Source organism: Oreochromis aureus, linkage group 1, assembly GCF_013358895.1.
Source record: "Oreochromis aureus strain Israel breed Guangdong linkage group 1, ZZ_aureus, whole genome shotgun sequence".
Lineage (NCBI taxonomy): Eukaryota > Metazoa > Chordata > Actinopteri > Cichliformes > Cichlidae > Oreochromis > Oreochromis aureus.
This window is the reverse complement of record NC_052942.1, coordinates 18491767-18514108: the sequence shown is the minus strand read 5'-3', so window position 1 is coordinate 18514108 and position 22342 is coordinate 18491767. Positions and strand designations below refer to the sequence as shown.

The 22342-nt window shown below is 39.0% G+C and overlaps 1 protein-coding gene across 1 annotated transcript; it reads left to right on the top strand.

The window, feature by feature from the left end:
• Positions 1–3545: 3545 nt before the first annotated feature.
• LOC116324262 (SUN domain-containing protein 2-like) lies at positions 3546–6945 on the top strand. Its single transcript, XM_039608134.1, has 9 exons — positions 3546–3670; positions 4379–4469; positions 4592–4788; positions 4896–4954; positions 5069–5204; positions 5294–5418; positions 5532–5705; positions 5805–5894; positions 6083–6945. Exons 1-9 carry the CDS (start codon positions 3583–3585, stop codon positions 6191–6193), a joined length of 1071 nt encoding a protein of 356 aa, XP_039464068.1. The 5' UTR covers positions 3546–3582; the 3' UTR covers positions 6194–6945.
• The last annotated feature ends 15397 nt before the right edge of the window (positions 6946–22342 follow it).

Here is a 22342-nt window from a genome sequence, read left to right as displayed (position 1 = left end):
TGTTTTTGAAGTTTTTCAAAAAATCCATGTTATGCAAAAACATACAGGCAGAAAATGCATTAGTTCAAAAATCAATGAGGAGAGAAGCAGAGGCCTAGACTTCTGAATCAAAGCGACAACACAGGCAGATGTTTGGCATCAACGCCAACTACAGAAGTGACTTAACAGCAGTGAATTTTTGCATTCTGATGTAGTAAATAACCGGATGCTTGGATGTGATTACATTATTGATTAATAACTGACTAAAAAGCAGTATCAGATAATTAAAGGTAATAGCAGGTTTATCTGACTTTTATACATCACATATACAGCGTCATCCAAAGTGCCCACTAGAGGGCCCACTTGTTCAAAAGTTTACAAATATTCTAAATCACAAAACTAATGAGTCATAATTGTGGTTTGTTTTTGTCAGATGTCAAACAAATCCAGATGCAGCCTGAGAAGGGAACATCAAAGAGCACGTGCATCAATCAAGATATGAAGCAATGTCCGAGCATGGCGCAGTTTAAAAAGCGGTTTAAGGATATGATTTTTGCAGGGTACAGGGAGGAGGCAGAGATTTGATAGGGTGTTCTTGTCCAATATTTTCATGTGTGTGCGTGTGCATGGGTATGTTGGTATGGGTACATATATATCTGTAGGTTGTGTATCCTTTGAGGTGTTACAGGGGTTGTTGAAAATGTGTATATGTGTGGATGTGCTATATGTATGTATGTACGTATATATATATATATATATATATATATATATATATATATATATATATATATATATATATATATATATATGTGTGTATATACATATATATATATATATATATATATATATAATAAATAAATAAATAAAATACACCTAACATATAATGTAATTGCAAGGAGGTATTTCTGTAGTCTATTGATTACTAGATAGTGGAAAAGGGGTGGGATTAAATAAGCTTATGCTTCTTCCTGCTCCTTTTTGAACATGAATGCTATTTATAGTTGTGGTTGCTCGTTTTCCTTTTGTTTTGCTTTGTTTATTGTCTCTTTTTAATTCTATGTTGTTGTACTTTTTCAACATGTTCGAAATAAAGATTCAATCAATCAATCAATCAATCAATCAATCATCCAGGTAGGGAAATCTCAGATGGTTGATTCTGTTCATCGTTACATTTATCACTGAGACATAACTTTCAGCATAGTGGGGTCTTAACAGCCTTTTGGAAATTATTTTCAAACTTTCATGTAACAGTAAAAAAGAAATAATCCCCCTTTTTGGTAGATGCGTAGTATTAGATGGTGGGCTCAAGCTTGAAGCCATCAAATTGAAGAGGTGGAGGTGGAAGGGTGTCTGGTTGGTGTACTACAACCCTCCTTGCTGGCTGTGGATGCTGGGAGGAGACAGGACTGCCTTATGGAGCCAAGTCAACCAGTGATACATGCACACTTGTATCCTGGTGATAACTGGAGAGATGTCTGCCAATAAGTCTTTTGTGCAATATGAGGACATCTGAATAAGCAGCTCCCCCTACAGCCTCCTGTAAGGTATACGCCTTTAAAGAATATACTCTCACATTTCAGAGTTTAAGAACAATTTCAACCAAACAATAATCGCAAAAATAGAGAGGAAGAAACAAAAAAACACAGGAAACCCTAACCACCATGTTTGGAGGATCAGACTCCTTTTGTGTGTTTTTTTCAGTAATCAGACATATCATACTGCAATGTGTGCATACATGTACACAGAATATCTTGAAACCATAACAGTAGTATTTAACTAAAACCTCTAAAGTACCCTATATGAAATAAAATTAACGCTGTGTTTTTCATGTACTTTAAAATGAAAATAATGTTTAATGTCAGTTTTAGGACACATTCATACATGAACGTGCTCGTTGTCGTCTTCTTCCTCTCTCATTCTGTCTCTGTCTTCCTTCCTGACGATTTCCTCCTCTTTTTCCTTATTTCAGCACCTCCCGACAGTACCACAGTCCCACTCGTGGATGAGAGTTGAAACAACAATGAAGTAAAACAAAGGAAGCTTTTATCAGAAAAAAGTACATTTGGGATGTGTCCACTTATTAAAGGCACTTTTTTCTTGTTTAAAAACAAAAGTGAGAAATAAACTAATGCAGGTAAAACAGAAATATTTCCTGGATTTTTGCTTCTGTGGTAGTGAGGTGCAGCAGGGTGTGTACTGATGAGGGCAGCCTGGCTCCTTCATTTAAATCTGGTCAAACTTTGAGGTCATATTGTGAGTTGCTAACCTCTGGATTAGCTCGCATGTCATCGCACTGAAGATCTCAACAACCTTAACCTTAGTCTCAGTGTTTTCATCCTGAATTGATTGAATAAAAATGGCAGTTTTATAAAAGTTACACATCCCTATTTTTGCTGTTTCCCGTCTTGGCTGCTTCAGTCATGTTGGAAATATCACATCCACTAGCAAGCTGACTCTGAGGGAGACCATCAGCCTCAGCAGTGTAGGGGAGAAAGGTGCACGTGGAATACACATCACGGTATTCTACCAATTATGTAAGTGTTAAGAAAAAAATGATATCTCTATGTTTTGATAATAGTTTTCAACATCTAATATTTGAGATAATTCTGATCTTTTTGTCATTAATCTCTTGGATCAGCCCCCAACTGTGCATGGCCCCCTGGGCAAGTGTCCAGCATGCCCTTTAGGTGATCCAGCCCAGCCTGGATAGCAAAATGACTCTGGAAAGTGATTGCGTGTTCATATTTAATCTACTGTAAATGACTTGTTGGCATAGAATATTTGAAACATATGTCAAATGTTTCCTCATGAATGATATCAGTAAACATAATTCCTGTGACAAGGCAGAAGCTGCAATCACTTTTTGGCAATCTGACTGTTACATATCGTTTATTTATTCATTAAAAAGTGTCACTGACATTAAAAAAGTGTTTTTTAAGAGTGATCTGGCCAAGAGGATAGCAGAAATGGCAACAAATATAACAATACAGGCTTTGTAACAGATCCGCGAACCGGGTCCGGATCGGAGTCCACTTGCACAGCGAGTCTGGAACTCGATTTGGATCCGGTCGTTTCCCAGCTCATCCGACCCGGATCCGCTTTGGATCAGCTGTTGATTATAAGCTAGAATGATGCCCGCTAATGTTTGGCTCGAGTGTCCTAAAATCACACTTTCCCTCTGAGAAACAGTTTCATTACATTTTAATACCGTATTTAAATGACCGTGGTCTTCCCTCATTCTCATATACATCACAATTTTCTCACAGCAAATCAAACAAATTAGTGACAGTGAATATGGAAAAGTTTTCTTCATTCACTGCAACACACCTTTGCACATGGGCCCGTGAGCGCATGTGTTGTGCTATATGAAATTTGACAATATGATGCGGTGTTTATGAAGGGACTGAGAAGGAAAGGTATTTAATTAAGAGCAAATTTCATTTAAAAAAAAAACAGATCTACACTCACACCTTTGCGCGTGCGCACACGAAATGCTGCTGCTCTTATGGAACGCGCGTGCGTCATATTCGATTTGTGCATTAATGTTTTGTAACGTCACTGAAAAAGCTGCGGTTTCTTCTGCACCTACATTTTCTGGTTCAGATGAGTTCAGTGAGAAGCGCTAATGGTCCAAATTCACGGAAAAGCACACTTAGTGATTCAGTTTCTTCAACTTTCGTTTTAAGTGAAGGTAAGTGCAATCTTTAGACTAAAAATCAACAAGTACAAAAACAGAGTATGTTTTAGCTTCACATCTTACATTTAATATATGTATTTCAAATCTGAACATTAAAAAAATGATATCCAGTTGATTATGTCAGAAAAGCACTTTTTAGTGCATTCTACTGTAAAGGTGATTTTACTGCTTACCTGTTAGACGCAACTTGTCTGATAAATATTGATTTCCCTTTGTATATTAACTATAAAAACAAAGAGTTTTTAATTCTCAAAGACCTTTTTACATGATTTGGGCCAAATTCATTTAGTTGCTTTGAGTCTTTCTGTACCGCTGTGGTGATTTCCTCTTTTTCTGAATTTTAAAAACTACATTGTGAACAAACAAACTGACATTTGAAAGAGATTTTTTCCAAGAACAGCAAGAAAATGTTGTGATCTGTTGCTATAATATGAATCATAACAATATGATGCTTTGTTTTTGAAGACACTAAGAAAATAAAATTCTTTAATTAAGAGATGATTTCATATATGGGTGTGATTCAAATATTATTCTGTTCATTAAAAAAAACAAGCTGGCACCGTAAAGTTTATATATAAGAGAATCTGCACTGATTTGTACAGAGTTGCTTCTGATGGAAACATGCTCAAATCATAGTTATGAAGTCTGATAAGCTTTGTGTTAGAGACTCACTTAACCCCATGTTTCCCTTTCATTTTACAGCCATGTTGAGAAGAAGCCAAAGACTTCAGTCTAACGGCTATTACGGCAGCCAAGGAGAGCCGTTAATCTCCTACAAGGAGACTTTATACAGGTTAGTGCTGGTCTACATGTTCTTTGTTGTCATCCACTGACATAGATGCATGTTTCTTAATCATTATCCATTTGTTCTTCCATGTACCTTCTTTCTTACATGATTTTGTTTTTTCTGTGCAGAATTTTCAAAAGGCGACCTCCCCATCCAGGCCTTGACAATATTGACCAAGACACAGTTGAATACAACACTGATGACTGTGACACTGTGGACTACAACACTGATGATTTTGTTGACTACAGTAGTGACAGCAGCAGAGGTCTCTTTAGAGCCATCAAGGCACTGGGACTTTTGGTCCTCATGCTGGCCTTGTGTTTTGGTAAATGATCTCCTTCCACAAACAATTACAGTCTTTCTAGTAGTACTATGTGCTTTTCTTCTAGATTAAGCTTCTCTTCTTATTCTGTGTTTCTCTTCATCCACCAGGATTGATTTTCAGTATTGGAGGGCTCAAAATGGACTTTTCCACCCCGTTCATGAGTGAGGTATGAAAAACATATGAAGCTCTAATATATTCCCTAAAAATGAATCACATAATGCCAGTTTATTATTATCATAAAGCTGTTACGTATAACATAAATGGTTCTTCTCAATTGCAGTACTTAATGAACGGACATGAACAGGTGGAAAGGCAGGTACAAGAGCTGCAAAGGGAGTTAATGGACTTGAGAAAAAAAATTGACTTCCTTCTTCCAGCTGGGGACAGGATGCCCAACTTTGCTCTGGAGGAACTGGGTAAGACATGAAATCAGATCAGAATTCACATAAGAATTTCTTTGTGCTTGTTTTGCGATTCTTTTCTCACTCTGTGTTTTTGTCTGCAGGAGCAGAGATTGTTAAAGAACAGTCTTCAGCATCCTACCTTTCAGAACAGGCTGGATTGAAGCTGTTGGGGCTTACACTGATACCCGCAAAACCACCCTGTGTAAGCCCAAGAGTCGTTATTCAGGTATAATCTACTTTCACAAAAAAACAAGATACTATCTCACACATCTGCATGATTTAATAGTCAAACACTAGCGGTCCATACTGAACTCTGTTTTTGTTCCTTTTTCTCTGTAGGGTCAAGTACCCATGGTCCCAGGAGCGTGTTGGAGTTTTGCGGGCTCCCAGGGACATTTAACAATTAAGCTGCCATACAGCATCGCCATCAGTCATGTGACACTGGGTCACATTTCTAAGATGGTGTCACCATCTGGAAAGGTCTCCAGTGCTCCCAGGATGTTTTCAGTGTTTGTAAGTCACAGATTTCAACTGCACCACTGCTCAACTGTTGCATTTTACATATGTGTATATTGAGAACAGCTTTATATGTATTTATTTCTGTCTTTTCAGGGGAAGAGAGCATTAGACGACAGTGGTGTCCACCTGGGAACATTCGTCTATGATGAAAATGGAGATCCACTCCAAACATTCAGGATACCCGTGAGTACACTGTGCCATTAGACACATGCACATAGACTTTTCTATCCAGAGTATTTAGAGATTAGCCCCCCTTTCTATCTGTATATCCTCCCTCATAATAATCACAGTATTCCTAAATTTACCATCCTTTCAAGAGTCAAGAAAACTATTATCCGACTAACCCGTCTTGTTTTTGTTTTGTCTCTCAGGACGACAAAGTAGATGTCATTCGCTACATTACGCTGCATGTGTTGAACAACTGGGGCAATCGCGAGTATTCCTGTCTGTACAACTTCCGAGTTCATGGAAAGCTGGCATAACCAGCTTCCCATGAACTCCATCTATATAAGAAAAGAGAGGAAAAATGTGAAAGTGAATCAGACTGCAACACATATTGAAATAATTGTATTTGAAAAAAAATGTCCATTTAACCCATTTTTTTTCTGCAGCGAACGTCCATCCTACCAGGTAAGACATGTCTGATTAAGATGTTTGCAGTCTGATTCACCTCACCCCCAACCAGCCGTGGCAGAGGGCTTGCCCCTCCCTGAGCCTGGCTCTGCCAGAGGTTTCTTCCTGTTAAAAGGGAGTTTTTCCTCTCCACTGTTGCCAAGTGCTTGCTCAGAGGGGATCATCTGATTGTTGGGGTTTTCCTTCTCTTATATTGTAGGGTTTTTACTCTACATATACAGTGCTTAACAAATTTATTACATCACCTGTCATAAAAATAAGAACACCCCAAATTTTTTAAACCTGTAATTCTTACATTAGGTGATGTTCGACTAACTTTGTTAAGCACTGTGTTATTGTGAATTGGCCCTCAATTGGAACTCATTTGGACTGAATTAAATTTCTTGTAAAACATAAAAATTCTCTAAATTGTCTCCACTGGAAATTTAGAGATATTTTTAAAACAACAAGAATAAAATTTTAAGAAGATATTTTTCATGTCTTTTGTTATTCTTAATTGTCAGTGTATATTAAATAAGCGTGATAACACTATGGCCGCAGGATTTAAAATTTGAAAATTAACTTTAAAACCCATAAAAGTTAAAAAGTAAAGTCCATGTTGCATGTACCGTAAATCCCGGACTACAGAGCGCACCTGATTAAAAGACGCATGCTCTGATTTTAGAAAGAAAATCAATTTTGTACTTGTACAGGCCGCACCGGATTTTAAGCCGTATGCGTTTCACTTGTAACATGAGATATTTACACAGAAATATTACACGTGAGGATTTTTAACGTTTAATTTAATCTGTAAGGTAACATAAACATGGTAACATAAACGTTATGGTAACATACAAAAATACTGCAAATGCTTTTTTTCCTCGAGCAGCGCCTGTAGCACGGCTACCTTTAATTATATGTACGTATCGGTAACACACAAATTACGTTGCTTATGGTTTTTTTACGGAACAGTGCACAAACAACATTACAACGTCTCTTAACAACCGGTAAAAATATATACTGTATATACACTATTTATCAATTTTATTGGTCTACTGTTACCAGGCAAAATGTTTTTGGCCACATGAAAAAAAATATGGGTCTTGATGCATTCTCAATCATCCAGGAAAGTAAATCTCCAAAAGTTGAATCTGTTCATCTGGACGTAGCGTTTTGTGGGAGAAAGCGTTTCGTCACTCATCAAGTGCGACTTCTTCAGTCTCAGCTGACTGCAGGTTTCCCCAAATGTACTGTTTATAAGGTTTGGGAAACCTGCAGTCAGCTGAGACTGAAGAAGTCACTTGGATGAGTGACGAAACGTTTCTCCCACAAAACGCTACGTCCAGATGAACAGATTCAACTTTTGGAGAAAAAAAATAAATATGCATCAGCCGCATGTCAGTATAAGCCGCAGTGTTCACAGTGTGGGGAAAAAGTAGCAGCTTATGACCCGAAAACTACGGTACTGTGATATCAGAAGTTATATTCTTAGAAATTTGAGTTTGTAATTTGAAATTTTTATATAATAACCCCAAATTTGGATGTCTTTATAGTAGAAACAAGCTTCCACACTCATTTTATTTGTTAATTTCAAAACAAAGCTTCTTTTCCTTTTCCTTGACTAATGGTGTTCATATACGTTCATGCATTCAAGTGGCTTCAAAGTGTTTTCCTTAAACAAGACACCTGACAAACAAAAAGTGCAACAATATTTGCAGATTTAACAATATCCAGAGAACCTTTAAGCTAGAATCACTGCTGTGTTTTTGTTTGTTTTTTTGGCTCAGCCAAACAGTTAAGGTGTATATCTCATGATATATTATACACATGTAGTCAGTTATTGCCAACAACTCACCTTTGATTACTGACTTGCATTCGCTTCATCAATGAATCAGAGTGAACATTTGTCCTAGATTAATGCTGTAGGGTCTTTACCTTACAATATAAAGTGACTTGAGATAAGATTTGTTGATGGTTAACTGGTGCTATATGAATAAAACTGAACAGATCTAAAGAAGGTGTTCCTGAAATTTGGGTTTATTAGAACAGGATGGATGGATAACCTCTCAGCACAGGGCTGACAGGACTTTTCCCCATATGAAAAAGAAAACACAAAATATATTAATACAGATTACTATACCAAACTTGTATTTACTGGATTTGTTTGATCAGCTGTTGCTTTTTAAAAACAGTGAGGAGCAAAGTACAATTAGAAGTGTTTGTTCTGATAAAGACTTTTAAACTGTAAACAGCAGCTAAGTGAATAAGGATCTATGTCCATGAATCCTGGGCAGTGACAACACTTAAACACCATAGTTCAAAATCCTCAGTACAAACCTTTTCTCCACTGTGCTCAAAATGCTCTTAGCTGTTAAAGTAAAGGAGAAAAGTTTGACATATTTCACAACCATTAGAAAAGCCTCTGAAAAAGAGGTCAAGGTTGCTTCCAAAGCAAAAACCCCTGCTTGCGCTCACAGACCCTGTGAGCAATCATAGTTGCAGAGCTAAGTTGAAATCACAAGTTATATTCTTAGAAATTTGAGTTTGTAAATTGAATTTTTATATAATAACCCAAAATTTGAACTTATTGATAACAGAAACAAGCTTCTACACTCATTTTATTTAGTTCTGTTAATTTCAAAACAAACCTTCTTTTCCTTTTTCTTGACTAATGGTGTCACCTCCTGTAATTTGTCATGACTTTTGAGCCATGATATGTATAAAGTCTAAATGAGTGAAAGTCAGGGACTGGGCCAGAGTGGACGTCTTGGGGCAGCTTTGTTCTGGTCTCCACCTCTGTGTGGAGTTGCTTCCTTGAGCTCATCCACTCACATCTACAGGTAGTTTGAAATCAAGAGGCAGTGTATTTAGGAGCTGTGGTGATAGATCTCCACCAGTTTGTATTTCTGCCATGGTAGTAAATGGACTCTGTCTCTTGTCTTCATTTCTCTGCGTTTACTCTTTAGTAGCTTGTGTATATCATCTTCTCTGTAGAACTACAGACGTGCTACTATATAACTCATCTGGAAATCTTACCTCTCCCGTCTCGAAGAATTTCCAGTTATCATCAGGTTCTTGCCATTCTGCTTGCAGCTACGCCAGGGGTGTCCAACTCCAGGCCTCGAGGGCCTGCAGGTTTTAGATCTCATCATAAACATTTATGATTGTTGCTGCTTTGATATTGTGATGATACCATTTGATAAAGTGTTCATTGCTCGGTGTAGCAAATAATTGCTTATGATATCTACTGTGTTATCTAATAGCACCAAAGTAGTAGAGCTCTGTGTTTGTGAAGGTTCTCAGTCATCCAGGTCATTGTAGTCTAAGGAGCTTGGAAAGGAAAGTGTCTAGACTTCTTTAAGTTGCTTGAAGACGTTTCACTTCTTCACATCCAAGAAGCTTTTTCAGTGAAGATGTCCAAACGCTTTTCTTTACAAGCTCCTTGGACTATTACAGCTTAACAGGACTAAGAAACTTGTGTGGCTTGTTGCAAATGGATGAAACCACATACTACCTTTAATGAACATGGCTGTAGGAGCCTACATGCAGTTTAGTTTGAAAACTATCAAGGACTGTTGTTTTTTTTGTTTTTTTGGGGATATGGAAAGAGGGACTAAGCGGAGCGTCAAGCTAAGGCTCCATTCGCAGGAAACCTACAATGGCAATCTTTAATAAGGTGTAGAAAACAAAAACAGGAGAGTTGTTGTTTGTGTTCCAGCTGTGGTAAACAAAGAAGTTTCCTGAATCTTTTTGACTACAGAGAGTGATGCAGTATTGACTCTGATGCTGATTTGAGTTGTCTCATTCTGTATCTTTGTTTGTTAGATGGAGTGAAATAGAAGCTTGGTTTGCTGTTTGCGGTAAGTAAACGGTGATTGTAACTGATGCAGTATGAACCTGGCATTGTGTTACATGTTTAGCAATTTACATACAATAATTTGGCTTTTTGTGACATCTTGCCATTTACAGATGGGCAAAAACACATAGTCAGGATTTATAATCTGTAGCAGCAAAGCCCCCACACAGGACCTATGACTGTACCTGAAAGTGTCACAGAAGTTTAATAGACCATTTATGTCTGATTTTAATTTTGATGGCTTATCAAATCATGCATGTTTTAGGCGAGTCAGTATAAGTGCGAGCTTAAACACTTAAGAGCACCACAGCTATTGATTTATATTGTCTCTGATATTCTGCTTATGTATTACATTAAAGTCAGATCACTATAGAAGTATTTTGCCTGAGTGAATATAAGTGGTAGCTTAAACACTTAAGCAATAATAAAAAACTAAGAGAACCAGAGGTGTGAGTGGACATTGTTAGGTATATTAAAGCCAGTGTATACTTTATTGTGTTAACTGATGAAGCAGCAGGTTTGGCAACTTCAAAGGAGCCATTTTACCGCCTCTGACCCAACAGGGGAGAAAAAGAGTCACGTGCTTGTGTGTGTGTGTGTGTGTGTGTGTGTGTGTGTGTGTGTGTTGCTGGTTAATTAATGGAAGGGAGAGAGAGTGAGAGAGGATAAAACACATAGTTAATACAAGAATAATAACGTCTCTTAATATGAAGGAGACTTCTTAATTTTTAAAAACGGTTTAACAAAAGCTTGTTTGTGCAGGCCCACTTTTAAATAAAACCTAAATCTGCAGCTCTGTTTGACTCACTTTGTGGAAAATTAATGAAATAAATAAAGGCCACCTTCAAATAAATCAAATGCAGCAGCGGGTCATTAATATTACTAATAAGGTATATAGATATTTATTTTAAAACATCAGCATATTAACTGATACTAAATGATACTGTGTGCAGGTGATAATATTTTTAGGAAGCAGAATTTGAATGCAGGCCACCTCAAATGTTGAAGCCTATGACAGTGTTTGGTATATTAAAGCCAGTTTGTTATTTATATATACTATAAGTTTAAATTAGTTTCTTATAATTTGCTTAATACAATGTGTTTGAAAATTAAATATAAATGTGCCAAAAAGGGAAATATTGCAAAATACATAAATATTCCTGCCAACAGGTACAATGGAAGGACTTTTTATATTTTAAGAAATTTTAATTACAAAAATGGTGTGCCACTGTTGTTGTTGTAACATGTCAATATTTACATGTATTTTAGGATTTACATATTCAGACCAGACTAACTAAAACCTGATGAGGTTTTCTGCTGCTCCTGATTTAAAAAATTAATTTGTATTCAACATTTTTAATCTGAAATGAGATTAGAACTGACTTGTGATAGAAAATGTTGGAGCCACAAAGCTTCTGTGTACGAAATATTTGGTATTTCCTGCATTTGTGCCAACAAATATTGGTGCCTAGTCTTTGCACTTCTGTAGTATGAATGCTTTTATTACACATGTTACAGCCATGTGAGACTCTGCAACTAATGTTTGTCCTCTTCAGAGTGCAGTAAGTTCATAAAGGCTTGAAGAAATTGAAGATTTTACTAGTTATTTTATGTCACAGTAAATTTAATTGTGTGTGAAGGTGCTCAACAGTCTGAGTGATTAAACAGTGATCTGATGTTTTGTTTCCTTTCTCTAGACTACTGATCGTCTCAAGTCTGGTAAGTAAAGGTTATTCTGAGGTACAGTGCTGGGAAAAATCTTTCTTCCTTGCAGATTTATTTTGTTTATGCTTTTTTTGTCACGTTTCAAAGCATCTAACAAGCATAACCTGGATAAATACATAAAGCAGTTTTAAAGGGAGGATTTCATTTACAAAGTGGAGAAAAGCAAACCAGAACAACCTGGTCTAATGACAAAACCAGTTGTTCTCTAATACCCAGCTGTGGAAGCCCTGATAGCAACAAGTACCATCAAGCATTTACAGTAACTAGTAATGACTGATTTACATCACTGGGGGGATTTTGGTCGACTCTACTTTCAGAATTGTCTTAATTAAGGTCCAGTATAGGGTTTTCAAGCCATACCAAGTATCTCAATTTCATTAAAGTCCAGACTCTGATTAGTCTACACCAAGAGTTTTGTTTCATTCAGAGTTGGACTTGCTTGTGTGCTTTAGATCACTTTCCTGCTGTGAATCCCAAGTGTGATTAAACTTAAGCTCAGGACCTGATGAGTTGATGTAGGTCCTGAAGTAGTAAAGGAACTCTGGACCATCCCACTAACAGCACCATCTTTGACTTTAATGCTTGTCTTTTTTTGTAATGTTTCTCTCACTATAGAAGATTCAGTTTAGTGCAGTGAGTCAGCACAGCTCTTGGTGATCATCAAGATATTTTTAGGCAAATGTGAGAAAGGATTTGTGTTCTTTTTGGCCAGTCATTGTTTTTGCCTGTTCACCCACAACGTCTAGGAGGGTTTTTGTTTTCTGGGGCCTCCAAATCCTTAGAAATGTTTTGTAAGCTTTTACAGAATTATAGCGCTCTCTGAGTTTGCTTCACATCAGAGCGGCTCAGGACTAGCAGTTTAGGGACAACTAAATATTCACATGGGACTGGGATCTCAAACTCCAGTCTTCGAGAGTCGGTGTCCTGAAGCTTTTCCATGTGTCCCTGTTACAACACACCTAAATAAAATTAGTAGGTCATTAACAAGAATATAGAATTTGACTGCATGCTTAAGTGGCAACCTCTAACCCTCACTCAAATAAATTTAAGTAATTTAAGTGTTTGGAAAAATGTACTTGTGCAAAAGGCCAGCCAGTCGGCAGAACTCACGAACAGAGCCACATCTGCTGAGTAAAGATATCAGCATACAGCTGCCGGTTAGCCAATGAGCGGTGAGGCAACCCATCCTCTTCATCAATCAGAAGACACAATTCTACCTCATCATTACGCACACGCTTCGACGCAGAGAGTTCGGTCGGAGCTGCAGGTGGTGAGAGTCAGCAGAGTTTTACTCACTGTGTGGATTTTCGTTCCTTCTAATGCTGTTAGCGGTGTGCGTCCATGAGACTGTAACTTTCTGTGTTTTATCCTGTTTGTTCTTTGCTGCGGCCATTATCCACCCTTGTTTAAATCCTTGGCGCACACTTTGTTTACCAACTGTTACTGCCGTTTACTGCAAAGCAGCCTCTGCCATGCGGTCATTAAGGAACCGTCACTCATTTCTCATGTTGGCTCTAGTGTAAAGTGTCTAGTTAGGATTTATGTAAATTCGTATCTTCTGCCCTCAGCTGAATGTCTCTATCCAGCTTATGCAGCAAGCTAAACATTAAATGGCTTCAGTAAACACTGAGGAGACCGCGTGGCATTCTTCAGAGCTTTACTGTTCCTTACTTTCTTTTTTGTAAAACTGTAATAACAGAAACAGAATACAGTGTATTCACTCTCCATACAAATACACAAAGATTACATTAAATATTGCTGACTTATGTAAACAGTCACTACACAATCTCAGTATCAACACTGCACCCGCATAGCATTTCAAGAGATACAGCTAACACCACATGCTGGTACGTTTCATGCTGGCAGGCTAAACAAAGGGCTAACAGCTAGCTTATGCTAGTAATGTAACAAACTCGCTAAACACACAAGAAACTCATTACTTTGCTGAACAAGGTACTAATAAGTGAGAACACTCAATCATTTTGCCACACTTACAGATTATGCCTTTTCAAGAGCGCCAGATGCAGGAATTTACAGAGACACAGAGAAATGGACCTTCCCTGTCGAGCGCTGGGAGAAAATCACTGCTTGCGCTCAAACATGGCGCTACCCTGTCAACCCATTAGATGGCAGGCTTTGCCCAGACAAGGTCAGGAATAAACATATTTTCTGACATGTTGCTACAATTAATTACAGAACGGATGATTATGACCCGCTATATAACAAACTTATAAAAAGCATACCTTAGAAATAACAGGAGGGACAGAATATAGTAAAATTAGCATTTGTTGATACTCCCTTATTTTGGTTAACCGTTGCACTACCCAGTATTGTTTGTATTATTGTATTACACATTTAATTCACTCTGTTCACATAATTATGGAAGACTTTTATGTTCTTTCCAACAGAAACCACACCATCACTTCACCACATGGCAAATAGCATTTTACAGCCTGTTAAATCCCTTCACTCACATTATGGATGTGTACCTTGGATTCTTGTTAAATAAATGAACGACAGATACCTGAGTAGGAGTGGATTTTGTGGATAAGCCATCTGTTCTTATCGGACAACCCTGTTGAGATTGTGGATTCATAGAGTCAGCACTTTATCACCTTCATCATTCATAGTCAGGAGGTCAAGTCCGTCCCTCCTAAAGTGACATCCTCCATTACAGTACTCCTAAAAGTACTTTTATTCACCAAGTTCATTCACTTATGAGTTTCTGTAACATGAATCAAATGGCTGAATTTCCACCAGAAATGTGTGTGTGTGTGTGTGTGTGTTTGAGAGAGAGAAATAGACTCTTTTTCTGGGCAGCATCTCATTGGAACATTCAAATTGAATATTTAGACTGCTTGACTGACATAGATCCTGTGTGTGTGTGTCTCTCTGTGCATTTGTGTTTCCATATGTGCCCATATTTCTAATTGTATGTATCTGCTGGCTGTTCTTTCGAGCTTTTTGTTTTTTTGTTTTTTTTTTTAAATATCTGCCATTTTTTTCACAGTTGAACAACAAGTAGTTCTGAGGAAACTTGACCTTGTTCAGCTTTTTCTCAGCTGGCCATTTTGCTTTTCCAATATTTCTGCTTAAGTTATTACTATTCTGCTAAATCATAGTATTTCTGCTAAATACAGTATTTCTGCTAAGTTCTGCCATGTTATAGTATTTCTACCAAGTATTATGTTTCTTCTAAGTTATTGCAGTTCTGCTAAGTAATTATATTTTTGCTAAGTTTTCAGCTATTTTCAGCAGACAGCTTTAGTTTTACAGCATCCACGTAGCATTTTCGCAGGAAATGCAAATTTTTCTAGTGTTTTATTGGTTTTTACTGTGTGTTCTCCCTGGCCAGGCCTGGTTTAATTTCTTTTTAACCTTTTTTGTATAATAAATCATATTTTAGTAATTCACAGATATATATTGTTCTATTCCCTTGGCTGCTCCACTGCTCCATTCGTTTTTTGGAGGGTTTCCCTCCTTAGAGTAACACCTGGTGACCACTTACATATACTTGATGCTTCCATTGCTTCCACATTAAATGTGTGGTTATGCTGTTTTCAAAGCAAGCTTTATGTTGAAAATGTTTCCTTTCTGTAACTCTAATTACTTTTTCACTTGCAGTGTTTGCCTATGGTGCTACCGGAGCAGGCAAGACACATACCATGTTGGGTTCACAAAATGACCCTGGGGTCATGTACTGCACAATGAAAGAGCTCTTCAAACGCATGGAGGACGGCTAAGAGGAGAAGGAGTTTGCAGTTGCATTTTCATATCTTGAAGTCAGGGAGGACTGTTCTAAAGGAGTGGTTGTGCAAGGCCTCACACTGCATAAGGTCAGCACTACCATCTATTAAAAAAAGAAGAGAAAAGAAAACCCCTCTAAAATTAAAATCCCTTCCATGCATGCATATATAGGGAAATTGTCATGGTGCTGGGTCGTTGACCCAGCGTTTTGTGTTTTATGGTTATTTTCCTCTGTTCTAGTTATTCTGATTTTGGTATTCTGTGTCCTCCCTTGTGCCCTGTTCGTGTTCTGGATTTCCTGTTTTATTCTGAAGGTCTGTGTCTGTTGTCATTGTGTTCAGCTTGTATCCTCAGGTCGTCTGGTGTATTAGAATCAGCTGTGCTCCCACCTGTATGTCATTACCTGGTCTCCTTGTTTGTGTGTGTATATATAGTGGGTGTCCGTCTGTGCTTGTTGTCGGCTCGTCTGTGTCCCATGGTGTTTCATTCCTCTCTCTGCGTCTCTCTACCCCGCACCCCGTTTCGTATGTTCTCAGGTTTGTTATTTAGTTTTCCCAGTTTAGGTTTCTTTAGTTACTTGTCATCCCTCACTGCCTGTTTGCCACTACACCACCTTGTAAATAAACGTCACTCGAATCATCAGTCATCGCCTGCATTTTGGGTCCTCCTTTCCTCCAACACCACACGGCTCGCCTCGGCAGCCGTGACAGAAATATATTTAATAGCCCTTGGATCCTCGGATCACAACACTGTGCATCTCCTGCCAGTTGACAAGACTGTGCTGAGAAGAGAGAAGGTGAGGAAACCCTGCATAAAGGTTTGGAGTGATGACGCCTCTTTAGCCCTGCAGGGCTGCTTTGACTGTACAGACTCGTCGGTGTTTATAGAATCATGTAGAGACATTAATGAACTCACTGACGTTGTCTGCAGCTATATCTCCTTCTGCAGAGACATGATTATCCCTTCAAAGGTTGTGCATTTTTTCCCTAATAACAAACCATGGTCTTCAAAAGCTCTTATGAGGCTGATTCATGAAAGGAAAAAAAGCTTTCATTGAAGGGAATATCTTGAAAGTTAGAGAAATTAGGAAGGAGATCAGATCAGAAATTTAAAAAGCCAAAATAAAATACAAGGATAAGGTAGAGCCGGAGATGGGTAGCAATAACTTAAGGGTTGCCTGGGCAGGCATGAAACACATGACTGGTCACTGTTACAGTGACTGTAATAAGATAAGTCTCCCTGGTTTTGGTTCAGACTCTCAGCCAGTGAGCTGAATAGATTTTATTTGAGATTTAATGATAATTATAATTTAAGGAATACACTTGATTTCTTAAATTTAATGAGAACCTGGGACCATTTTGTGGCCTTTGCGTTTTTTAATTCCACGCCATTTTCACTGTGTTTAATGGAATATAGCCAAATTGTCAAAAATGTATTTTTTTTTCATTTTATTTTAAAATTTCAGTCTGAGTTTCTTAAATGAGCTTAAATGGCTGAGCTACAGACATACATCCTCTATCGAACCTCGCGGCCAATTTCTGCCCCATTGTAAACCATTATAAATGCTATTTTTCATTGCACGATTATTTTAACTAAAGTTAATGCATTTCCCTAAGTGTGGATGACACTTTGGAGTCCGGGCCTTAAAATTGTAATTTTTGCATTTGTCCACCAGGTGGCGCCATTTTTCTATATTTCAGCATTGAATGAACTCAAGCCAAAAATTCAGATTTTGGGTGAGCCGTTCTGCTTTAAAAAGTGGAAAAAAAAGAGTGGTGTTGTGTGTCACTATCAGTGTTGGGCAAGTTACTTTGAAAAAGTAATTCAATTATAGTTACTAGTTACTTCTTCAAAAAAGTAACTGAGTTAGTAACTGAGTTACAATATTCTAAAAGTAATTAATTACTTGGAAAAGTAACTATTGCGTTACTTAAAAAAAAAACAGAACGTTTAACCCCCTGGGGTCCAGGGTATAATTGGCCATTTTTTTACTACTCTTGATTTTCCCTCCACATTTTCCCTTTAAAAACTATTTACTTTGCCTTTTTTGGTATCATTCTTTTTAGCACGACCTCACGTGCCTGAATTTACAGTTATGTTCTCATTTTGTCATACTGTATAACCAGAATTGATCTAAAATCAGACAAAAACCATAAAATCAGAGTAGAAAAAGTTATATTTTTACTGTAACAACCACAAACATGTTTAATGAATCATATTTCATAACTTCAAATGCAAATATTAATTGTCAATTTTAAAATGCTATGCACAAGTTTTGCAAACAACAAATTTATTTGTATCCATTTACCTTGATTTTTTTAAATAACCATTTCAAACTACTTACAGAACAATCAGCTGTTCTTCAATAAGATGCCACACAAATTATTTGTGCCACTCCAAAAAAATATTTTGTGTCCACTACAAAGGAGAACATCACAGCCTGATACCTGCAGGTCTGACAGCAGCAGGTGTATCACTGCTGTTTCTACCTGGAGACAGCAGTCGCCTCATTGTTCTAACACACAACACAAAACTATCCACAACACTACACACTAACTACACAAGACAACACATTAACTACACACCCAAACACACTAAACGTCACAAATCTCACATCTCAAAACTCGCTCTCTCTCTTTTCTGCTCTCTCTCTCTCTCTCTCGCCGTCACTCCTAAAACTTCCCTGTTTTGTTTTTTTTTTTCATAAGCAGAGAGTGCTTGCTAGCGCTAACGTGGCGAAACTATTGAGGAAAAAAACCGCGTATATCTTGTTTATCACGACTCTGGTTTTACGTGGCCTATCGACACAATTTAAAAACTGGTATATGTCACCTTGTTGCTTTGTCTTTAAGTGGTCACGTGATTGACTTACCACGACTACTTTATTCTTCCTCAGTCAAACAGCAGCACTTGATTGTTTTGCCTCCTTAGCTCCAGGTGTTGTGCTAGACAGCGATCGTGATTGCTGTCCGCGGGAGCGCGCAGCTGCTTAAAACTGTAGCGTCCAGATTACTTACAGCTACTTCCGTGCAGCTGATATAAGATGCGGTAAGCTAAACACAGTTTCAACCGTCTGTTTGTTGAAAAATAGTAACGGACCGCGTTTCCTTGTTAGTAACTGTAACGGCGTTGTAACGATAGGAATAGTAATTAGTTAGATTACTCGTTACTGAAAAAAGTAACGCCGTTAGTAACGCCGTTACTTGTAACGCCGTTATTCCCATCACTGGTCACTATCAATGACATTTATATTTAAAAAAAAATATAAAGGTATATATTTTAAAAAAATATAAAGGTCTTCATGCCTAAAATGAAAAAAAGACACAAACACACTTTTCTTTTTCAAAAGTATTCAAAAGTATTTTCTCTTAGACTGCCATACTGCAACACAAACAAATTAAATACAAAATCAAGGATTTTGGACCTGAAAACCAAATTAGATTTTATTTTTCTCTTCAAGCTCATTTTGTAAACAGACTGCGGTTAAATGCACTCTATGCCCTGGAAGTAGTCATTGACCATGGACGCGCATGACGCAGCAATCGATGTGGGTCTCATCTCATGGATGAGATGGATGGATCTCATGGATGTAGCGAGATCACATGTAGCGACACCAAATATCTGCAAATTGTGAGCGAAGAGGAGATCGATGGGAACAGCAACTGGACGATTTCGACAAACTGAAGGACAATGGCGATGCTCCGGAAGCAGTGAACAGGTCAGACTCGCCGTGTGCCAAATTTGCGCACAGCCCCCGCTGTCGGGGCTACGAAAAGTGCTGATGATTTCGTTTAAAAAAGTGAAAAATAAGTATCGTTACATTACCATTGAGTTTGAGGGTTACAACAAAAAAATGATATTTTTAAATCATATGGCGGTACGTTGACGTCACGACAACTTCCTTCCGGTCTATGTGCGTTGTTGCTGAGCTCAAGTTGTTTACCTACTCTTTGCTGAGCTTTACAAGCCCAAATCCTGTAGTTTTATACTCAATGACAGCCGATCACTTCTAAACGTCGGTGATAAGGTTGCACATGTAATCTTAGACACTTTTAAGTCCGACCAGCCTGAAATGTATCAAAAAAGAGCCGAACGCCTGCGCTTTGCGCTAGAGCTGGGCGATAGAACGATAACGATATGTATTGTGAAATAACTTTTTCTCGATAGAAAAATTTAACTATTGCGATAGGCCTCATCTCGCTTGTCCTCTTAAAAGAAATAAAAGAACAGCCAATCCAAATTAAGTAGCGCAGAGCCGAACCAATCACAGCCGCAGCGTCACGTGACGTGACTTGTGCGCCTTGGCGCTTGTGCTGTACGTAACATGTGTATTTGTTTGGGAAGCAGCCAGCCGGCTGCCCAGGTAATGGAGGAAATGAGTGTGCCGACTAGAGAAAAATCAACCGAGAGCGTGAGCGAAGGTTACCGAAGAAAAAACAGATGATGGTTCCAATGTCGGAGAGATTGTCGAACGGAAAGGCCACAGAAGTTCCGTAGTGTGAAGGTATTTCGGCTATTTCAAGCCTGACAAAAAACAGAGTAGCGCGCACTGTAAATTGTGCCGAAACAAAAAAAACAAAATCATGTAAGAAAGAAGGTACATGGAAGAACAAATGGATAATGATTAAGAAACATGCATCTATGTCAGTGGATGACAACAAAGAACATGTAGACCAGCACTAACCTGTATAAAGTCTCCTTGTAGGAGATTAACGGCTCTCCTTGGCTGCCGTAATAGCCGTTAGACTGAAGTCTTTGGCTTCTTCTCAACATGGCTGTAAAATGAAAGGGAAACATGGGGTTAAGTGAGTCTCTAACACAAAGCTTATCAGACTTCATAACTATGATTTGAGCATGTTTCCATCAGAAGCAACTCTGTACAAATCAGTGCAGATTCTCTTATATATAAACTTTACGGTGCCAGCTTGTTTTTTTTAATGAACAGAATAATATTTGAATCACACCCATATATGAAATCATCTCTTAATTAAAGAATTTTATTTTCTTAGAGTTTTCAAAACCAAAGCGTCGTATTGTTTTTTTTTTTAATGAAATTTGCTCTTAATTAAATACCTTTCCTTCTCAGTCGCTTCATAAACGCCGCATCATATTGTCAAAATTCATATAGCACAACACATGCGCTCACGGGCCCATGTGCAAAGGTGTGTTGCAGTGAATGAAGAAAACTTTTCCATATTCACTGTCACTAATTTGTTTGACTTTGCTGTGAGAAAATTGTGACGTACATGAGAATGAGGGAAGACCACGGTCATTTAAATACGGTATTGAAGTGTAATGAAACTGTTTCTCAGAGGGAAAGTGTGATTTTAGGACAGTCGAGCCAAACATTAGCGGGCATCATTCTAGCTTATAATCAACAGCTGATCCAAAGCGGATCCAGGTCGGATGAGCTGGGAAACGACCGGATCCAAATCGAGTTCCAGACTTGCTGTGCAAGTGGACTCCGATCCGGACCCGGTTCGTGGATCTGTTACAAAGCCTGTAATTATTTATTTGGTAAAACACATTAGTCCTTCTACGCCAACTAAAATATCTATATTGTTATATTTGTTGAAATTTCTGCTACCCTCTTTGCCAAATCACTCTTAAAATACACTTTTTTAATGTCAGTGACACTCATCATGTGATGAATATAAGATATTGTGGCGAGCTCAGACAAGGAGGAGACAGAGGTTTCGTTCGGTCTTGCTTCCCGCCGTGTTAGCCAGGGAGCACAACCGTTTATTTGGATTTAACCCCAAGAGCACACACCAGCTAACACCCACGCTCGGCGCGGCAACAACAACAACACAAAAATGGCGCTCTCTCTCACCCGGAAACACAGTCGCCGAGAGAGCGCGTCACCTGTCACCATGACAACATGACAACAAAAACATAACTGTAATAACAGAGCCCCGAACAGCCCTGACCCGCTACATAGCCCCCACCTAAGGGATCAGTCGTCCCCGACAACCCCATTACCCAACACAAAGTCCTGCAAATGTCCATGTGTCTTCCTTCGGCGCGCAGGCCGATCTCGACCAGCAGGGGAAGAGTCACTCGGATGAGAACCTGGGGTGCCACCAGCATCCCCTGCCCCGGCGGCTGCTGGAGCGGGCGGGCGGTACGGTGAGAGCCTGTCCTGGTGCAACACCGCCACGCACCCTGGGCCCGGCATGCGGATCCGGTACACCACTTCTGTTAGCCGCCCCACGACTTCCGCCGGCCCTCGCCAGTGACCGCACAGCCTGGTGGACACCCCTCTCTTGCGAACTGGGCAGTACACCCAAACCTTGTCGCCAGGCACGAAAGCTCCCCCTCGGCACCTGGTGTCGCAGGCTCTTTTCTGTCGTACTCTGGCGCTGACCTGGGCCTGGCGGGTGTAGTCATGAACCACTCGTGGCCGCTCCCTCAGCCTCCTGTAGCAGTCCCTGGCCACCGACACGCCGCCGGTTCCCTGCCTCGGGGACGGGGAAAGGCCCTAGGACGTCTCCTCCCAATCTCTCCATTGGGGCCCCCACCCAATGCTGCTGCAGGGGGGCAGTGGGGCGTTAAGTGGGGCCCTTCCATGCCGTACAGGTGTCACAGCAGTGCACATGAAGTTCCACATCCCGTCGACAACCAGGCCAGTAGAACTGTCCCCTGAGACGGTGGAGAGTTTTAGCATTCCCATAGTGGCTGGCCCCCACCA